Genomic DNA, 20,327 nt, shown 5'->3' on the forward strand with positions numbered 1-20,327 from the left:
TTCATCTTAATTTTATTTTGTGTAATTTTCTGTTTCATCTTATTTTCTATTTTATTTTTATTCTATTTAAATTTTCTATTCACTTTTGTTTGAATTTTTCTTTTATTTTTATGTTTTCTTCTGGTTCATGTTATTGTTTATTTTCTTTAATTCTATTTTTTATTTTCGTAATTGTATTTCTTTTTTTCCCTTTAATTCCATTCCAGTTATTTCCTCTCTTCCATTCTATTTATTTTCTTCTTTTAAATTTATTTCCCCATTTTTATTCTGTTCCGTTTGTTTTTCTTTTAGCCCCCTTTAGTCAGTGTTTGTGTTTTCGGGAGCAGGGCATTGGTCCGAGGGGGCAGCTGCAGGGACCTGCCCAGACCTCAGCTTTAAGGTCACAAAAAGGAGAAGCGGCCGGAACCAGCCTCGGTTCAAAGGAACTGCTCACAAGCGTCAGGATGGGGAAAGTCAAACCCCGCTGGGAAATCCCTGGGAAACCCAAAAAACTCAAAGGGTCACAAAAGCTGAAATCCCTGGGAAGCCCAAAAAATCAGAGTGTGCCAGAAGCTGACCCGGAGCCCGCACGCTCCTGCCCCACGAGGGGTTTTCCAACGCTCCTGTCTGGAGCTCTCCGTGCCAGGTGCCCCACAACCTTTGCAGAGGCCAGCTCGGTCCCGCAGGTGTTCAGAGCCCCTAACCCAACCCCAGCTCCGGGTGTTCCCAGCCCCGCCCCAGAACCCGCAGTGAGGCTTCAGCTCCTCGGGGGTCTCGCTCCCCGAGCTGGCCCCGGCTCACGGCAGCAGCTTGGCCGCTCCTGCAGAGCCGCTGATCCCGCTCCTGCTCCCGGGAACAGCCGGGCCCCGCTCCAGCAGCCCCGGGGCCGCTCTGCCTGGATCCCTCTGCGGAGCAGATGATGCTCTGCCCCAGGGCAGGAGCCTGTGTGCCAGGTCCGTGGGCAACGCCCCGTCACAGGAGCACGGATGGAGGTTGGGAGGCACCTGGAGCTCACCTGGCTCAGCAGGGGCCCCTGAGCACAGCAGGACTGTGGCCAGATGGCTTCTGACGATCTCCAGGGAAGGTGACGCCACCACCTCTCTGGGCAGTGCTCGATCACATGCAGAGCAAAGTCCTGCCCCTGCTCAGGTGTAATTTCCTGTGTTCCAGTTTCTTCCCATTACCTGTGGTCCTATTGCTTGGCCCTGGCCTCTGATGCCTCCAGGCACTTTAAGTATATATATCCATAGATATAATATATATATATATATATATAGTCTATCTCTCTATCTATCTCTGCTCTGCCCCTGCCCCAGCTCTTGCAGCCTTTCCTCACAGGAGATTCTCCTCCCCTCATCATCCTCACTGCCCTGCCCAGGCCCCACGGCAGCAGCTCCAGAGGAGCCCAGAACTGGACACAGCACTGCAGGGCTGAGGGAGGGGCAGGATCAGCTCCTGGCCCTCCCAGTTCAGCTCCTGTGGCTTAATGAAACCTTGAGATTTGTTCCAGGCACTTGGTGGGTTGGGGTTTGCTTTTGTTCCCATCCCATTCCATCAGCTTTGTGCACTCCCACAGCCCAGGGCAGGTCACAGGGGGAGTGCAGTAGTGACAACAGAGGACCTGGAGCCTTCCTGAGCAGTGTCTGCCAGCAGTGGGGCCAGCAAGTTACTGGGCAATTCCCAGTGCAGAACTGGGGGCTCCCAACTCTCAGCCCCAGGGATTTTCTGTCCCAAGATGATTCTCACAGGTTCAAGTGTGACTGGAAACCACCAGGGCATCAGCCAAGGCAAGGCCTCATTCCTGCTGTGGCAGGACAAATCCTCATCTCAATGCCACCATGTTTGTCACAAATGTCACTGGAGGCCAAGAGGAAGCAAGAGCAGGGGCTGATTCCAGCCTCATTCAGAGCAGAGCTCCCACTTTTCCAAGTGTTGGATTTTAGCTACAATCATGATCCCAAAAAATAAAACAATTAATGGAGATTCAACTGAGATAACATGAATTATTTTTTCCTGTAATTTCAGTGTTAGTGACAGCTGCTGTTGCAGAGTTGCCTTTCAGAGGGCTGGTGTTAGGAATTCCCTGCCTGCTTCGGGAAGATTTCCTCTTGCCTCCACTGAAGATACATTGTTCAGCCCTGGGGTAAACCCATGCCTTGGTTTTGGGTCCATCCAAACAGGAACAGTGTTATGAAAGGACCATTTACAAAGCCAAAAATTTAACTTTGTTTTGAAAGTTTATTGGATCATCTTGACACAAAATCATTACAGCAGCTTGTGGTATGTTGTTTTCTTTTCCTTTTTTTTTTTTTTTCCCCAGGGAATGTTGATAGCAAATAAATTTGTGAATGTAACACATCATACAGTTTCAAAATTCTAGAATCACTGCACAGGATTCTGTAAGAGACTCTACATGCTAAAGTGACAGTTTTCATCCATGAATTAAAAAACCCAAACACTAATTGAGGAACATTATCCTTTAAGACAATTTTAATATGTTCAGTTTCTAATACACAACTGGCTAACCAAGGGAGGCTGACCAAAACCAAACCCTCCATGTCCTGGCAGCGTGGTTGGACACGGAGCTGGGCCTGGCAAGGAACCCAGAGCACCAGAGCAGAGCCTTTGCCAAAATACCTCCTGTGGGAAGAGTGTAAAGAGCACAAGACACGCGTAAAGTACAGGACATCACCCAAGGGATAAGATCAACACTTTATCCTGCTCCCTGCATAGGGGTTCGGTGTTTTAGGAGTGGTGGTAGTGCTGGAGATGTGCAGACCCAGCCAGCTCCTCCCTGGGCACCTTTTTGGAGCAATCAGGTGCTCCTGACCTGTGCCTCGAAGCAAAACTGTTCCACAGTTTTGCTCACTGGGTGCAGAATAGCAAGGAAAGAAATGGAGCAGGGAGAATAAAAAATAAGTTGAAAGCAAGGGATGTTGGACAAGGACATCAACTGAGCATCTCTGCAGGACACCATGACATCCCTTTCCTGTCAGCGACTCCACAAGATTCCAATAGTGCAGAATGGGCACTTCCCAGACTCTCCCTTCTTCTCTCTACAGCAATTGCTACAGTCCCAAATGTGCAGCTCCTCAGCCCCCTCTGCATCCTGCACCCTGGCAGGGAGGGCTCTGCCACAGGGACCCAGGGGCACTGCTGCTGCCAAATCTGCTCTCACTGCTGCAAGGGCAGGGCCAAGGGACACTGAGGGGGCACACAGACAGAGTGACCCTGCTGGTTTCAGAGCCCAGAGGGAGGACACGGACCTGCACACAAGGGGCTGCACCCACAGCCGTTTCTCTAACCTGGTAATGGTCAACCTCAGCTGGTGAACAAAGGATAAAAGAGCAGGAACAAACCCCTTTGTATTTCCAGTTTCTTGCTACAGCTTAACTGTTCAGGAATGTGAAATTGAAGTGGACTCATAAACACATCTGCAGAGACAGCTCAATGGGGAGAGGCCTGACAGACTCTGTGTGTGGGGCAGTCGAGGGGAGCACAGACTCAAACAGTAACACTTCCAGCCCCTTTCACGCTTCCACACTCGACTCTTCCAGCTGTCACTAAAAGAAGGTTAAGGCTCAAGGCAACAACTATAAACAGAAACTCAAACATCCCAGTTCTCACAGGGCTCCTTTGGATTAGCTCAAGGAGATGGAGGATATTTATATGCTGATCACAATAGATCTTGAGATAATAATAAATCATATATATATATATAAAAAAAAAAAAAAAAAAAAAGAGGCCTTCTGGTCCAGCACCAGCCTCTGCTAGAAATATACATCAACTACAGCAGCCCTGAAGATATATTTCATGGCCACGGATTAAGTCAACCTTCCCTGGCATAAGCACAAGCAACAAACTGTGCTACTGTTGAAGTCCTGCTCAGTCCTCATCCCACAGAGATGAAGGTCATGGGATCATCATGAGCTGCTGAATAAATAGTGCCCACCCCTCCCTCCCTCCTCCCCTCCCTCCTCCAGTCATGTCACCAGGATCTCTTTGGGCTAGAAAGGGTTAACACCACAGTTTGTAAAAAGTTCTGAAAACAAAAAGATAACATACAGCCTTAAAATGTCTAAACTGCAACCAATGGTGGAGTTAACTGAAAGCACGTGCCCCAGGGTAGTACATGCGTACGAGGGAGAAACTTAACACTTGGGTCTGCTCGTCTTTACACGCTGGGTGTGTTTCTTGTCATTGGAATATTTTATAAGGAGTATTCAGCACTTGGACAATGTCTCTTTCATCTCATCCAACAAGTTGCTAAGCAGGGTAGAATCGTTACATTTCCCATCTATGGATACAGAGTTCTCTCCCTTGGAAAGGAAAAATAAAGAAAAAAAAATGCATTAGCTCCTCTTCCAAGAGGGGATAAATGTGCTCCCAGCCAAACTCAGGGACTGGAAAGAGGCAGAGGAAGGCAGGGAAGGCTCCAGGTTTAGCTTCTCTCAGGGGTTACAGTGCTCTCACCTTTTTTACCAGTAGGCAGACGTGATGGCCCTGGATAGAACGGCTGTACATGGATGCACACGAATCAACGCGTTCCACAACTGCAGAGAAACAGCAATTTCATTTCATTTCATTCAATTCAATTTTAATTCAAGCCTTGCTTCCCCTGGAGAGCAACCACTGCTCTGACTCGCCTCGAGGAACTGAGGCTTCTACAGAGGGGAGAGGAAGTCAGGGTTAAGATGTGCCTGGCTTCTCTTTGGGACATTTCACAATAACGAGGTGAGTCATTTGTCTCCTAAGCCATAAATGTTCTGAGGCAAAAACACTGCTCAGAACGTAGATTTCTTCCCCAGAAATACTTCCAGTGAGGCAATGTCTAATGTGAACACCAGAGCATGATGAAAGAGCCAATTGTTTTGCTTCAGCCAGTGCTTGTGTTTTAATTAACAAACCCAAACCTGAATAGCTGGGGCTCTCCCTCACTGAAACAAAGCACTGGGGAAGGAGTCTGAAGCCCTGCAGATCGAACCCATCCTCCAGAGGACAGTTACAGCCTGAACTCCACACCAGCTGCTCCCATGATACCTGTCACATGCCTCACTGGGCTGCAGGAATTCCACAGGGACACAAGGAGAATTCATTTTGAAGAACACTGCATGCTTTGAGTGTTGCAAAACTGGAGAAACTCTCCCAAATGTATTTAATCTGGACATCACCTGCTCCTGTGATTGCTGAGCCCATGAAGTAGTGTGCTCGCCAAGCACAGCAGAGATTTTAGAATATGGAATTCTGCAAAAGGTTCTGCATCAAGGAAGACTCACCTGAAAAATGATGATGAAAACAGATCTTTGCCAGTAGATGTTGGAAAGAAATGCTAATTCCATCTACTTTAATAGAACTCATGTGCAGATCTCCAGACTCTAGGAGCTTGGCAAAAGCATCACTGCAGAATAGGAAGTAAAGTTTTATTAGCAATGCAAGTGAAATCTCCCCCATCAGCCCCATGAAACATGTCAGGATACAGAAGCTTAAGTGCTACCAAGCTTAGGAAAATGGGTTTACAGTAAACATGGAAACCACACCCCAGAGTCCACTGCAGCAACTTGTGCCCTCTTGCTGCCAGAGTTTGCCTCTGCCAGCCTGCAGGGCACAGAGCTCCCTCTGCAGAGCCACTTGGAATAGGCCACTGGACACGTGTGAGCAGTCACCCCTCACAGACACTGCCCACGGCCTCGGGAGCAGGCAGAGCTCAGCCTGCCAGGGCAGCACAGGCACTCACCTGTAGCAAGGCGTCGTGATCAAGTATGAAGCGCAACTGAAGTGCAATTTGAAATCTAGTTTTTCATGGGTTGAACCTTCATCATTCTGAAAAAAGGCAAAGGAGAGCAGATGAGTGGGTGTTCTGAGGCAGCAGAAGGAGCAGCCACCCCTACCCACCACACAGGCATCAGGAAGGAGCTGAGGGCTGAGTTCCCTCTGCAACAGCCTGGCTGGGCCTGAAGGATCAGTCTGAGAACCATCCCACCACAGTATCAGCCCACTCAGAGATTTGATACATGCACCTGCAACAGGAAAGGGACACACTGGGCTGCACTTCTGCCTGCACTCTGCTGAAATAAACTGAGCAGACTGAGTTTAAACTAACACTTGGAGATGTGGTTTTACAGTTCATTATTTCCTGAGCAAAATAATAAATTAATAGTTCCCAGATTCTTAGGTGCTAAAATAGCACTAGCATGCTATTTTTAAAAACTCCTTAAAATAGAGATAATGGCTGACTCAGGAGTAGCCACAACTGTCTCCATTAATTTCCTTTGAGCTGTTCATGCAGCTCTTTCATTAATAACTGTACTGAAATAACACCAGAGACCCACACAGTCTTATCCAGCTCAACACCTATTAAACAATGCCTTCCGTTGACCTCATTTTTGGGCTGGGTCTCCACTCTTAATTAATAACGGCATAAATTTAATTGTTATTTTTGTTTTCCAGCCTTCTACCAGGCTGAGGTGTCCACCTGAGATGAGGAGCACACCCTGGTTCTCTGTCTCCTCCCCCCAGCAGATCAGTGTGATTTTCTAGCTGACAATGTGGCACATGTTTCAGGCTGCCTTGCTCACACGCTGCCAGGAATGACAATCTAGGACGTGCTGACGCAGGATTGGGGGCACTCTTTGCACAAGATGTCATGTGAAAATGTTCCTCACAGAATGGGCTGGTGCAGCAGAAATGAAATTATGCCTATAAAAAGCTCAAGAGCAGAGCTTCCCACCCGAGTCCAGCTCCCTGACGCAGTTCCCAAGGAAGCAGAGGCAGCTGAGAGCTGCACTTACTTTGACTATAAAGGACAGTGTTCCTTTTAACTTCTGAGCCATAACAATACTCTGAAGTGTAAACACAAACTGGGCTTCATTAGAGATTCCTAGTGTGAAGAGAGGAGAAGGAGAAGTCAGGTCAGAACATGGTTTCCAGATCTAAGTAATGGTTAGAATAAATTGATTTATGTGCAGACTATTTTTGAACCAAGTTTGAAATTCTCTGAGTTGGAAGAGAATTCTACGCACAACTGCTGTGGTGAGTCAACAGTGTTACAGCACTTGGGTCTCTCAGAAGCAGCAATGGGAGCTGACATTTGGTGGAGGTTAGGGAGCAAGTGCCTGGGCAAAGTGTCACATATTTAAACTATCTGCATAGCTGGAACTATATTCTAAACATTTCAGAGTAGCTTTCAGAGCTAATTTGAATTCTAATGTTTCTATGTTTTCCTTTTAATATACAAGTCTGTGTCACACAGATTTAAAACCAAATCAAGTACCCCCCTGCTTTGCATGGGGGATTGAAAAGCACCCTGATGCCACTTCAGCCCTCTGTGAGCTGTTTCAGGATTCAAATTAACTCCTTGGTGAAGGAAGGGAAATTCAGGGAAGTTCACTGATTTAATGTACTACTGTGCTCTGTACAAAACCAGTATCCTTCATTTCTGTGCTTAATACTTCTGGAAGGCTCAGCTCCCCTCCTTGCACATCCTTATCACAAACCTTCACTGCAGAAGGCCTCTGCCATTCAAACAGTGGGACAAGAGTTCCAGAATACATTCTGAGTGGATTCTAACATTTCACAAACCTGTTACCTTATCTCATTTTAAATCTCATAGCAAACACATCATGAATTTTGGATTTCTGTAGTGAAAGGTGTGCCAGCCTGCAGGCACCTGGAAAAGGAACTCAGACATTTGGACTCCCAGCCCTAGATTAAGGCTTTGCTCTTGCTGTGCAGAACCACCTGCATTACAGCCAGACTGGGAGAAGGCTTATCCTCTCCAGGGAACTGTGGGAAAGCCCAGCAACACCCAGGCAGAGATGTTTTTCTGGAAAACAGCAAGTAGTTCAAGCAGCTCTTTCCACAGGAGGGCAGTGCAGGGCCAGCCACACTCCAAGAGCCCTGTGCAAAGCTGTGCATACCAGGGGGGAGCTGGAAGGGCACAGGTATCCCATCATGAACTGATGATCCTTCTGGTCGGAGCATTTTAGTGTTCAGAGAGTCCAGGACATTCAGTTCCATGCTCTTAAGGAAGCTAGTGCTTTTGTTCTCAAAGATAACAGACACAGTAACTTTGCTGTCATTCTGGAGGTTTCCTTGAATATCATAGGTCTGCAAATGAAGGGAAAAACATCACAGGGAACAGTCAGAAACTTGAAGCAACAGAACACAGCATGAGGATAAATCCAGGTTCAAAAGGGAGGTAATTTGGTATAGCTAGAGGATTATGGAAACCCACTGGTGATCAGCTAAGGATTGGAAAATTAAATTAAGGATTGGGAATTAATTTAGAAATTGAAGTGGGACATGGAAAGGAAATGGATCTTGGTTATAGTTCTACTTTCTGGGATTGAGACAGTTCTTCAGTTATCTGATGGCTACAAAAAGTCACTCTACCATCCTCAGGGTACCCCTCTCTCAGGGACCACAGAGACACAACATTTGGAATGAACACCCCAAACTCACCATTTTAATGTACGGATTTTCAGCAAGAAGGCGGTAACTGGACATGGGCTGAAAAAGGAGAGAGAAGTCACAGTGACACCAGAGCTAATGACTGTGACAAGGGCTGTCACTGCCCCCCCTCCCAGCCAGCTGAGCTCCCCTTGTCCCCAGGCCTGGGCACAGCTACTCACTGGTAGTGGCTCATCCTCTAGTGTCCCATTCTGCACTGACTCTGGGGGCTCCTCCTCCCTGTGATGACTCTTCTTTTTGGATTTCTTTTTATCCTTTGATTTCTCTTCTTTCTCTTTCTTGTGCTTCTTCTTCTTATGCTTGGAGGATTTCTACCAAGAAGAACAAGAAACTGCAACAAATCCTTGAAGAAATCCTTGACTTCTAGCCATGACCCCCTCTACCACACTTCCAGACTCTTGCTCTCTGCACTTCCTGGACTAAGGAAAGTTTCCCTTTACTGCAGAACCCAAAACAGAACTACCATTCCTTAAATCCCAAAAGTAATTCTGCATGGAGTCCTAGTAAACCCTGCTCTCCCCCCAGCTGCCCATATCCCAAAGCAGCCTGGGAACAGCACGAGGCCAAATCTCTCCAACTGTCTGAAAGCTCAGCTTTAACTGGACCTGTCCCTTGGCTCAGGGAACGGCCAAACCTCTGACCACGAGGTGTTCACAGCCCCTCAAGGATGCAACACTTGCAGGCAGTCACTGCACTGAACAGATGCTGTTGGTAAATCCTCTATGCTGCTATTTGAGGAATTTGAGACAGGAAATATGGTTGAAGGGTGACAGCAACTTCATAGAACTAGAGAATTGTGAAGGTTGGAAAAGATCTTGAACATTATCAGCCCAAGGCCACCACATCCACCACTAAACCATGTTCAGAAGTGCCACACCCATGGCTTTCCTGAACACTTCCAGGGACACTGACTCCACCACTGCCCTGAGCAGCCTGTTCCAATGCCCGACAATCCTTTCCACTAAAAAAGAAAAATAAACAAATATTTCCTAATATCTCATCTAGGCCTCCCCTGGTGTAACTTGAGGCAATTTCTTCTTAGTTTTGAACCACTTACCTTTCTTTCATCCTCCTCTTCCTCGTCTTGCTCTTCCCTTTCTTCTTTTTTTACCTCTTGAGATTCAGCCATCACAGCAGTGCCCATTCCAGGCTCGCTCTGAGGAGAGCAGCAGAAGGATTCTGACACTAATGGAAAGCAGCTGGAACAGTCCAACCCCACACCAAAAAAACTCAACACTGACAACTCCTCTCAACTGTTATTTCAGAAATGACATTAGGCTAACATGGTATCAAGGCTTTTATTTTATGCCTCTGAAACCCAGAAAATATGATCACCTGAGGACATGATTCAAAAGATTTCCTCCAAGGAATCCATCCCCTTATATTCCTTGTCTCTTCCTCTAGACTTTCCCATCAAAATTCATGAGAATTTTTCTTTCACACTCTGTCTCTCATGTCTATTAATGTTGCTAGAGTCTACCTCATACTGGGAAATAAAACCATACAACTGTATAACATTATATCCATCAATAACAAAATCAACCAAGCTTGGAGCTGCATCTGTATTTCTATTTCTATTCCTTGATCTGCACAGAAAAAGCTTGAAGTCTCCCACTACAGTTTCTCTGACCTGGGCAGACACAATATCTCTGCTCCCCAGCAGGAAGTTGAGGAGATGAAGCTGATGTTCCCCCTCTGTGCTGCAGCATGACACAGCACTCCTGCACACTCACAGGCAACAAATAATCAGAGAAGTTTCCTCTGATGGGGAAAGATTCCTACCTGTGCCTGTGGTGTGGGTGCAGCTGCTGGAGCAGTGGAGAGCCAGAAATCCAAGTCTTCCCCCTGAATTTCAGGAGAAAAAAAATCCCGCCATCAATGTTTTTATATCTTTCTTAAAAATCAACTTAAAAACCCAATACCCTCCAACAACAACCACAAAAGAAAACCAAAACAAAAAGATCACAAGGCTGGAACATCTGTCCTATGAAGAAGGGCTGGAAGAGCTGGGGGTGTTCACCTGGAGAAGAGAAGGCTCCAGGGAGAGCTCCGAGCCCCTGGCAGGGCCTAAAGGGGCTCCAGGAGAGCTGGAGAGGGACTGGGACAAGGGATGGAGGGACAGGACACAGGGAATGGCTTCCACTGCCAGAGGACAGGGCTGGATGGGATATTGGGAAGGAATTGTTGGCTGTGAGGGTGGGGAGGCCCTGGCACAGGGTGCCCAGAGCAGCTGTGGCTGCCCCTGGATCCCTGGCAGTGCCCAAGGCCAGGCTGGACAGGGCTTGGAGCAGCCTGGGACAGTGGAAGGTGTTCCCACCATGGCAATGGGTGGCACTGGAGGAGCTCTACAGTTCCTTTGAACCCAAACAAGTCTGCATTCTGTGACTCTACAACAATTAAATCAAAACCTTAAGTTCCCATGGAAATGCAGCCCTCCAGAATGCTCCTCATGCACAGATGCTGTGATACATTTAGGAGCAAACACACCAAGAAGCTTCACTCTACTCTCAGAGCACTTCCAAAGCTGGGCCCAGTGACAGCACCTGCCCAGCAGCCCACACCAGGTTGTCCCCAGCATTCCAAGGGCTGCAGTGCAGAGGGAAAGTGCAGCTCTGCAGGGGCTTAACAGGTGGCTACTTCAAATCCTGAGAGCAACTGGCAGCTAATGGCAGGGTTTAAAACTGAAAGGTTCTGGAGTACACGGAGACAGGATGCAGAACAAATGACACTCACAACACGAGTTCCAGATATTTTGCTAAGGACTTCCCCACTTGGAGAACAGACAAAATATCAGCAAACTCAGCCTCCACGTGAGCTCTGGCAGATCTGCTGTGTAGGCTGCAGTAAGCTGAATTCTGCTAAATTAGGAGGCTAAGTAAATGTTACTTTTATTAACAGAAACCTTTAAATACCTGCTGCAACAGTTGTAAAAATTTAAGGAAATAGACGTTGAATGCATTCAGCTGTTTGAACTGTCAAATGCAACTGTTCCTAAGCAACAAACCAAACTCATCAATAAACAGCAGGAGCTAAAATAATACAAATCCTGGAGAATTACCTTTTTTTCCTCTTCCTCCTCCTCCTCTACCACCTTTTTCTCTTTCTTCTTTCCTTTATCTCGCTCTTTATCTTTATGTTTCTTTTCCTTCTTTTTGGGTTTCTTGCTCTTCTTCTCTACTAGGGGAACTTCTGAGTCTGGTGACTTCAGGGTCTCGACATTCCTGTGCCTCTGCACTGGCAGCTTCTCACTGTCTGCTAAGGGTCTTGAAAAGAAAGAGCCCATTACCTACTGCAAACAGCCTCCCTCAGCCAGATGACCTGTCCAAGACAAGGTGTACTTTGTTTTTAGAGAGCTGGGCCCCCAAGCCTGAAATCAGCACATACTTCTATACCTGGAGTTCATTTATGCAACTGCAGACATTGCCCTTGTGGGTTAGGAGTCAAAAGAAACAACTGGAAGGTGACTGTGAGCCAAGGTCGGGCTGTTTAACCCTCAGAGGTGCCAGCCAGAGGCCTGCAGGCTGAGTAACACCCACAGAGGAACAGCTCCACGCAGTGTTACACTGCGTTTCCACAGAATCCCTCTCCAAGGACAAGCAAAGATGTGGAACAGCATTTCCAAGAGAGCGGAAATTCGAGCAGTGGAATGCCAGCATGGCTCCAGCAGCCCTTGAAGGGTGTGGGGTTTGCTGTTCCTGATGAATAGATTAGTCCAATTGGAAATCACTCTAAGTCATTTTAATTTTGGAAGTTTGCACTATGAACTTCTACTCTACCATCACATTTTGTAAGTAAATGTAACTTCACACACCCGTTTCCAAAAAGCACCAATAGCAGTTCATATTTACACTGTATCCTAAATCCACTACTTGGGGGAAAAAGCCCCACAAAAATCTCTCACTCTTGTCAAACACTTCCAGAAATCAGCAAGAATTTCACCAACTGCTTCTTTTTCTATTTCTTAGCTTTTATTTAATGTTAATTTTCACAACTGCATAATAAACATCAATTCAGGAAGACTTCTAATGGCCTCAATTGCCTCAATTTTTTGCAAATTTTGCATTAAGAATCAGAACCAATTCATTTTTCACTTTTAGACGCTAAGGGAAGATTAAACAGCAAACAGGCCTAATTTTTTACTATTTCAGATAGACCTGTACAGGAACAGCATTGGTGCTGAAAACCAGTGACAAAACAGACTCAAAAATGTGAGGGTCACTGATTTAACAGTTCCATCACCCTTCAAGGACTTGCACTGTCCAAAATCAACCAACCTGACAAAGGTCAACACTGAGGAGATGTTCTTACCTGGAAGGCTTCCCTGAAACCAGACTGCGTGTGAGCGTGACAGACAGAGCAGTGCAAGCACAGAAAGAAAGAGAGAGGACACAGACATGAGAAACCATGACAGGAGAGCACAGCACTCATGGCCCAGGGGAGGGAATGGATGGAACAATCCAACAGCCCTGGATGCCTCCTGAAGCACAGCACCCAGGATCTGCTCTGCTGGGTGTGCCCAGTGCTGGTGAGAATGACCATGCAAATACAGGGGCTACAGTCAGAAATTAATTCCCTTTGGTAGATTTGTCCCTGCAGACTTTCACTGGCCTTACAAAAAGGGAAGTTCCTCAGAAGCTGTTTTATTCACTTTTTTAAAATGCTAGGACACTTTTTCACAAGTTACTGAGAAGCCACAGCCCTATAAATTTGAAACTGCAAAGAACAGCACTGACTCCCAAGTATCAGAGGAAGAGAGAGATTGTACACACAAACACGGGCCTGTACAGTCTTCCAAACTTTACAGGAGGCATCCCTGGACCATAAATTAGCAATTCTTTTTAGCATGGTGATTTTGTAGAACAGTAACAAAAAAATATCCAAACCAATCTCCATGTGCAATACTGATCAGCAAGGGCTCATGGTCATGTGGGTGCAGGGGCTCGAGGTGTGACAGGTGTGACAGCAGCTCCACCAACTCACAGCACTGGGACCACACTGAAGGCCACAGGGCAGTGGGAAGGGACAGCCTGGCTGCTACTGCTCAGTGATCACAGCACAGGCTTGCCACAGACAGAGCTGCTGAGGGGGACAGATGGACACAGGTCACACCCAGTGCCAACACAGGTCACAGCAGAGAGACTGTGGGACACCCAAAGCTCAGAGTAACCCACGCCTGATCCAGTGACACTGTCTGTGCTTCCAGACTCCTTCAGTCACACTCACACCACACTTAGTGACTCCCCTGCCCCTCCCAAACCTCTCTCATACTCAGGAGTTGAGATTTTATCATCCAAGCTGCAGTGGGAGCCAAAGCTGGATGAGTACCTGAGGTTTCATCAAAGCCATGGGGAGAGATTTCAGCCTTTTCTCAGCGTGACCTGTAGTGCCTTGGCCTGTTCAGCCCCAGCCCTGCCCTCAGGCATTCCCTTAGCAACTCAGTGAACTCACACACAAAACTGCCACTTACTTATCCAAATCTATGTCAAGTGCCTTATAGGGATCATTGGGATCTTTGTCATCTTCATCACTGGGCAAAGCATTCTGCAGGAGAGATAAAGAGACACCCACTGAGGCAGAAAACCAATGGAAATTTTCAAACTCAAACACCACCTAAATTAAATTTTTTTGAGCCTGTGAACCCTGCACCAGGTCAGCTGCAGTCAGGCACAGTAAGTTATAGGAACAATGCACTTCAATGCAGCATCCAGTTTCAAGATTAATTTAGAACAGAAACAACTTCATCATAAACAGCAGGATTTGAATTGCTGCTGTTCGGTTTTGATTAAAGGAAATTTTAGAAACAAATACAGATGACATCATTAGCATCTGCAATTAATTATCATCAGCTGCAAAGATGCTGACTAGACACCAAGTTACTGTCAAAGTGAAACAGCAGAGCATAATAAATGCTATTTGGAGAGCGTTACTTTTAGAGCAGGGAGGTACATTGTTTTGTTTTGTTGTTTTTTTTTAATAGCTTCAGTGGCAATTTTTGTCTTTTTGTGAGGGGAAAAAAAAAAAGAAAAAGACAGTAATTTCTTCCCCTGCAAAGAACGGCTTGGGATCATCTCAGTCATTTCTGAAAGAGCTCTGCAAGACAGCACAGGTCTGGACCTGCCACATCACAGACTGGCTGCAGTTGTGGGGGCAAAAATCTCTCAAGAGCTGCAGAGAGATGAATCTCAGACTCCAACCATAGGAACTGACCTCTGGCATCTCCTCTGTGATGATGTCGACGTGGTGAGCTGGAGCAATGTCCTCCTCACTCTCCGTGTGCAGGGAGTTGTGGCGATGGTGTTTCCCTCTCTTCTCCTTTTTCTGTTTTTTCTTTTTCTTGTCTTTCTCCAGTTTCTGTTTATGCCTTCGCTCTTCTTCCAGTTTCACGTACTGGTCTGACATGGGCATTCCTGGGGGAAAGCCAAGCTGCTCTCAGGTACAGAGCACACGCACTGGGCACTGAAACACCATGTCAGGATTCCAGCTTCCCAGAGCCAGCCAGATCCACACCTCCCTGTGCCTCCACATCACCTCACACTGCCCCCCAGGCACCAGCTTCGCTGTCCACTCCATCTCTCTAGAAATAGGACAGAGCTCAGTCCTGCTCCCTGATTCTTGGCTGCATTATTGCATTACAACGAGCACCCAAACACTGAGATTTTAAGGAGAACTGGTGATACTGCTGCTGTACTGATAACTTTTGGAAAAAACTTAAATATTTGCACTTAGAACTCACCCCTTGCAACCTAAGGCACTTTATCAACAGCTTTTCAGTGCTGTATCCAACCACTCCTTAGATACACAACTACTTCTGATAACTGAAACAAGATATTCAAACAGTATCGCTACCATTAGATTCTATTTCACGTCTCCTGATCACCTCCATCAGACCTCTAAGATATCCTCAAGGTGATTGCTCCCACACAGAACAGTGTTAGACTGGCTGTATGATACTACATGCTACAGACCTGATCACAGAACTATTTCTAACATTATCTTGAAAGGAACTCAGACTTTCAAGGAAGGAAAATACTACAGTCAAACATAAATTAAGGAGAGAACACACTAATGAAAGCATGTTCCTTGCACTTCAAAACCTCAGGTGGAAGTCCTAAGCAGGAGTTATGACTTTTGCTTAATTTTAGAGATTAGCTGTGCTTACCTGGAACTTTTAATGGGACAGAAAGGTCGATCTGGACCACAGGAATATGTTCCACACCTGGAGTGTCTTGGTATCGCTGGGGAAAGAAAGATTTGTTACGTTCTGAGCACTGCCAGCACAAATTTCTGTAAACAGGCACATTGCAAAACATCAAGCAGTTCAATCCCTTAAGTGAACATTCTGAAGGATAGGAATAGAACAGCTTGTTAATAATCCTGTGTGGTACCAGAGTGTGTTTTAAAGACAGTTGATAACTCTTATAAAGGACCCTACTCTTAGCTACAGGTTTTTAACCCCACTACGGCCCTGAAGAATTATTGCAGCTCTTGGAAGAATTTTTGGTGTTTTATTGCTAATAACTTGCCACTTCAGAAGATAAATTTGGAGATTGGAGTTGAGGAACACGGGGCAGTCCTTCAGATATAGAGGGAATAAAGGAATTCTTTCTCTAAAAAAATGGTGTTCAGAGACCACAACAACTTTCTGATCCACAAAACACAGTGTGTGTTCCAGGGTGACCTCTGCAGGACTCAGTGTGGTGCCTGGGGATGTGAATGTTGCCATCACCCAGGGCAGGGACAAACTGCACAGACTCTCACAGGCTGCTCTGGGGGTACCAGGTCACTCAGGAGATTCTCAACACAAACAGGAGTTATAAAAACAGTTGTGGGCAGCCACACCTACATGCATTATAAAGTGGTCAGAACTGCAGGAGAAATAGCAGAAATGTCCCAGAGGAGGCTGCAGCTCTGATATTCAGGGAGCCTTCACACAATGACAGCACAGGCCAGTAAGATATTGCAATTCAGACTCACCTTCTGAGGGGAAGGAGAGCTTTTAATATAAAATGGGTTGTTTGCCTGTTCTTGTTTCCGGGCTTCTCGACGCTAAAAGCAAAAGAGGATTTGCAGTTACAATATCTGTTTGTAAACAAAGAGATAAAAGAAACCAAAGTGCAAAACAAAAGCTCCCTGCATTTTTTGGAACAATACATAACTACTGTGAAAAGGCTAGAGCAGAGCAGCTTGTGTGTGATGAAGCAGTTCTGAGTTACCAGACACACTAGGATAGAACTGCAGGTACCATTACTAATTCCCATCCCTGGAAGAGTTCAAGGCCAGGTTGCACAGGGCTTGGAGCAATCTGGGATAGAGGAAGGTGTCCCTGCCCATGGCAGAGGGTGAAATGAGATGAGCTTTACAGCCCCTTCCAACCCAAGCCATTGTATATGATGCTATAACTAATATTCCTTAGAACATCCTTCTTTGCTTTTTAATTATAGACTAGAGATAACTTCCCAGACATCACTTTTTGATGGCAATTGGAATGTTCCTGTTTTCATTTCTGCAAGGAGAAGAAGAAGTGAAGATCCATCTAACAACAAGCTCTCTCTGTGAAACCAAAGATGTCAGAGGCAGGAAGGCTGGGACCACTGCTGAGCACAATCACATTACACTCATTCACAGAAGCTGCTGAAGTCCATAAGCATCAGCTCACATCAGGGATCAGCTTTCCTGAGCTATGGAGAGCAGAAGGGCTCCCTGGCTACTTCACAACAGCCCTCACTGCTCCAGCACCACTTAGATTACTACTGCATTAGGTAGGGGAAAGCATTTAAACATTCACTCACTCTGGCCAGTTCCTCTTCATCTATTTCTGGCTGTCTGTGTCTGGAATGCCTTTGCTCCTCTTCGTGAAATATTGTTTTGGGCTTTTCATCTTCAGACTCACTGTCAGATGGAGGCTCATTGATCCAGGCATCGAGGTCCAGGCTGGGAAGAATTGTAGCAAACAAACAGCTCGACTCAGTACCCCTTGAGTATTTCAGTGTCTCATCATATACTTTGCTTTATTATTTTATGTTCAAATAAGGGTTTGGAAAAGAGAAAGAACTTTACCCCTCTGGAACAGGGACTTTCTTCTGTGCTTTAGGAGCCACAGGGTTCAGTTCACCAGCAAACAGGGCTATCACTTCGTCAGCTACAGGAACTTCTTTTACTTGTAGTTTCTGAATGTATTTTATTAGCTGCAAGATGCAAGAAGCCTAAAAACAAATGCAGAAGTGGTTTCAGAGTAATATTTAACAAGTTGAACCAAACAAATCGACTGAAGTCAACAGAAGCTGTTTTACTCCAATAAAGGAATTAAGAGAAGTAGCAAACTGCTGGTTTAGAGCAAATGTAAAATGTCCATATTAAGCTTCTCTTTTAGCTGGGTCCTTTTTGTGCCCTTATGTGCCTGAATGATTTTAAAATTAAAATGTTTTGAGTGAAGATCTTGCTGGCAGCCTTCAGAGATGGCATCAAACTGCAATAAGATCTGGGCTTTATCACTGATAACAGCTTATAGAAAATGTGCATGGCCACAGAGAACCAGCTCTCCAACGCTTCCCATGATAAATCCCAAAGTCATTCTGTTCTCTTACCCTCTCCTGAACCTCCAGATCTGCACTCTGCACAAACTGAGGCAGGCGCTCGATCATCAGCTGTGTAATTTCCTGAGCTGCTTCCTTTTCCCCAGCCTGCTCCTTCTGCTGCAGGATGGATGCATAGAGCTTCACCATGTTCTGCACGTAAACAGCCTGGATGTGGCCTGGCAGGGTTGTAACTTTGGGCCTCAGCATTGCTTCCAGGGTTTGGTTTGCCTCCTCAAGGTGTCTGTAAGGACAGAATACACAGATGAAAGGCAAGCAAAAATAAAATCCAGCAGGCAGTGCTTAATCTGTTTTAATAGATCTCACGCTCTTACTCAAAATTATCTGCTCACAACTAAATGGAAGATGCACAAAAAAGTAACTGTTACAAAAAAGCTGACATTGTTTCTAAGTAAAAAAGTGATCACACTGGAACAGAAGATATATATCCTCTTACTTCTTCATCTGCAGTTTTCTTTGCACAATTTTTTTTTTAAGAAAATGAAGATCTGAGCTGTACCAGCATTCCCCCAATATCACACCTACAGTGTGGATTTAAACTGGAGTCAGTATTCAGAGTGGCAATTAGGAGACAATAAACCAGCAGGTAAGAGACCACAGTACCACACCCATCCAATCTACCAGAATAAAAGCTGGGTTACAGATGTATCTGCACAAGCAAGAGAAAAAACATCTGTTGAAGCTAAAAAACTGTATTGGTCCAAGAACACTGCAAATTGTGCAACAGTGGGCATTGAAAAATTTTGAGCAAAAAGATGACAACTTTTAATTTCCAGGATGATGGGGCTCTGCCAAAACCTTTTAACAAGGGCAAAGGAGGAGAGAATTCAATGAATGAATTCAAACATGGTGATTACACATCTTCTCTATAATATAAATAGGGGTAGACCTTAATGATTAAAGAGCTCCTTCAATGTCTTAAGATCTAACAGCTTATACCTACAATACGAGAAGTAACCAAAGCTGTTGGAGAGTGTCCAAAGGAGGGGCACGGAGCTGGGGAAGGGTCTGAGGAGAGGCTGAGGGCACTTGGCTCGTCCAGCTGGAGCAGAGGAGACTGAGGGGAGGCTCCTCGGGGGCTGCAGCTCCTCCTGAGGGGAGGCGGAGGGGCAGGGGCTGAGCTCTGCTCTGGGACAGGGACAGGAGCCCAGGAAGGGCTGGAGCTGTGCCAGGGCTGGGCTGGAGCTCAGGGAAAGGTTCTTCCCCCCGAGGGTGCTGGGGCACTGCCCAGGCTCCCCAGGGAATGGTCCCAGCCCCAAGGTGCCAGAGCTCCAGGAGGGTTTGGACAAGGCTCTCAGGGATGCTCAGGGTGGGATTGTTGGGTGTCTGGGCAGGGACAGGGGTTAAACTCAATGATCTCTGTGGGTCCCTTCTGACTCAGAATATTCTGGAGTTCCATGATTCACTACTATGGCTTCCTGCATGAGTAGGCAAGGCTGGAGAGACAGGAAAAATGACCAGATAATTAAAAATGTTTTGGCTAGAAAGAGCTGAGGAGATGACAGTGTGAGGGAACCAGAGAAAAGCCATCACTTTGGTGGCATTAACCTACATACTCTGAAGCACAAATCTCTCAAAAACACATTTCAGTGACCAACAGCTTTGGCCAAAAGCTGCCCCTCACAGCACCCCAGGCTCTGTCCACACTTACTCAGAGAACTCCCCACAGATCCAGGCAGCAGCATAGAGCACCTCACAGATGCCGTTCCTCTGGGTGTTGCTGGCGATGAGGTGGGCGTTGTCCAGCAGCATGGCCATCTGGGACACTGCAAACTTCCTGATGGCTTTCACTCTGATGGCCACATCCAACATCTGCGCTGCGATCAGGTGCCCGTGCCTCGTGCCCTCCAGCCGTGTCAGCTCCACCAGGATGCTGATGTACCTATGGAAAGGGGAAGGGGTGGGTGGGTTATCAGAGCACAACCCTGCACGATCTCTGTGATGAGCTCCAAGGTGGCAGCTAAAAGCACTGACCATTCAAAGTTTGTGATGTATTGATAATTGGACTGGCTGCAGATGTCGATGATTTTGGTCAGCAGCTCATCTCGGTACGTTGTCCCTTCGGCTTTATCCACGTGAATCATCAGTTTTTTCACAATCTCCATTAAGTTCTTCTTGGAGACCTGTTAAAGAGGTGGTGAAGGGTTCAACCACTTTTCTACACAGCCACATCCTTCCAGTAAAGCAGCTGATGGCTCTTTTCTGGACCTACATCACATTACCAAGAAACCAGAACCACCTCTGTGGGCCCCAATTCAAAAATGAACCTGTTCAATGCTGTTCAGT

The 20,327-nt window shown here is 46.3% G+C and overlaps 1 protein-coding gene across 3 annotated transcripts in view; it reads right to left on the reverse strand.

The window, feature by feature from the left end:
* Positions 1–2,197: 2,197 nt before the first annotated feature.
* Positions 2,198–20,327, reverse strand: part of AP3D1 (adaptor related protein complex 3 subunit delta 1) — a 42,917-nt gene continuing 24,787 nt past the window's right edge. Inside the window, exons 13-33 of one of the 3 annotated variants that reach the window (XM_066336491.1) lie at positions 20,016–20,164; positions 19,693–19,923; positions 18,033–18,264; positions 17,506–17,651; positions 17,238–17,379; positions 16,423–16,494; positions 15,608–15,683; positions 14,656–14,855; positions 13,916–13,989; positions 12,757–12,780; positions 11,507–11,711; positions 10,231–10,293; positions 9,506–9,604; positions 8,610–8,759; positions 8,440–8,487; positions 7,896–8,085; positions 6,768–6,856; positions 5,714–5,799; positions 5,256–5,377; positions 4,453–4,532; positions 2,198–4,298 (exon numbers count right to left, since the gene is read on the reverse strand). In XM_066336491.1, coding sequence (XP_066192588.1) covers positions 4,203–4,298; positions 4,453–4,532; positions 5,256–5,377; positions 5,714–5,799; positions 6,768–6,856; positions 7,896–8,085; positions 8,440–8,487; positions 8,610–8,759; positions 9,506–9,604; positions 10,231–10,293; positions 11,507–11,711; positions 12,757–12,780; positions 13,916–13,989; positions 14,656–14,855; positions 15,608–15,683; positions 16,423–16,494; positions 17,238–17,379; positions 17,506–17,651; positions 18,033–18,264; positions 19,693–19,923; positions 20,016–20,164 — 2,574 coding nt within the window. In that variant the 3' untranslated portion in view covers positions 2,198–4,202. Of the gene's footprint in view, positions 4,299–4,452; positions 4,533–5,255; positions 5,378–5,713; positions 5,800–6,767; positions 6,857–7,895; positions 8,086–8,439; positions 8,488–8,609; positions 8,760–9,505; positions 9,605–10,230; positions 10,294–11,506; positions 11,712–12,756; positions 12,781–13,915; positions 13,990–14,655; positions 14,856–15,607; positions 15,684–16,422; positions 16,495–17,237; positions 17,380–17,505; positions 17,652–18,032; positions 18,265–19,692; positions 19,924–20,015; positions 20,165–20,327 lie in introns of those variants that run through there. The other 2 variants (XM_066336493.1, XM_066336494.1) reach the window with 2 other exon arrangements.

The sequence above is a fragment of the Sylvia atricapilla genome, chromosome 26, assembly GCF_009819655.1.
Source record: "Sylvia atricapilla isolate bSylAtr1 chromosome 26, bSylAtr1.pri, whole genome shotgun sequence".
Classification (NCBI taxonomy): domain Eukaryota; kingdom Metazoa; phylum Chordata; class Aves; order Passeriformes; family Sylviidae; genus Sylvia; species Sylvia atricapilla.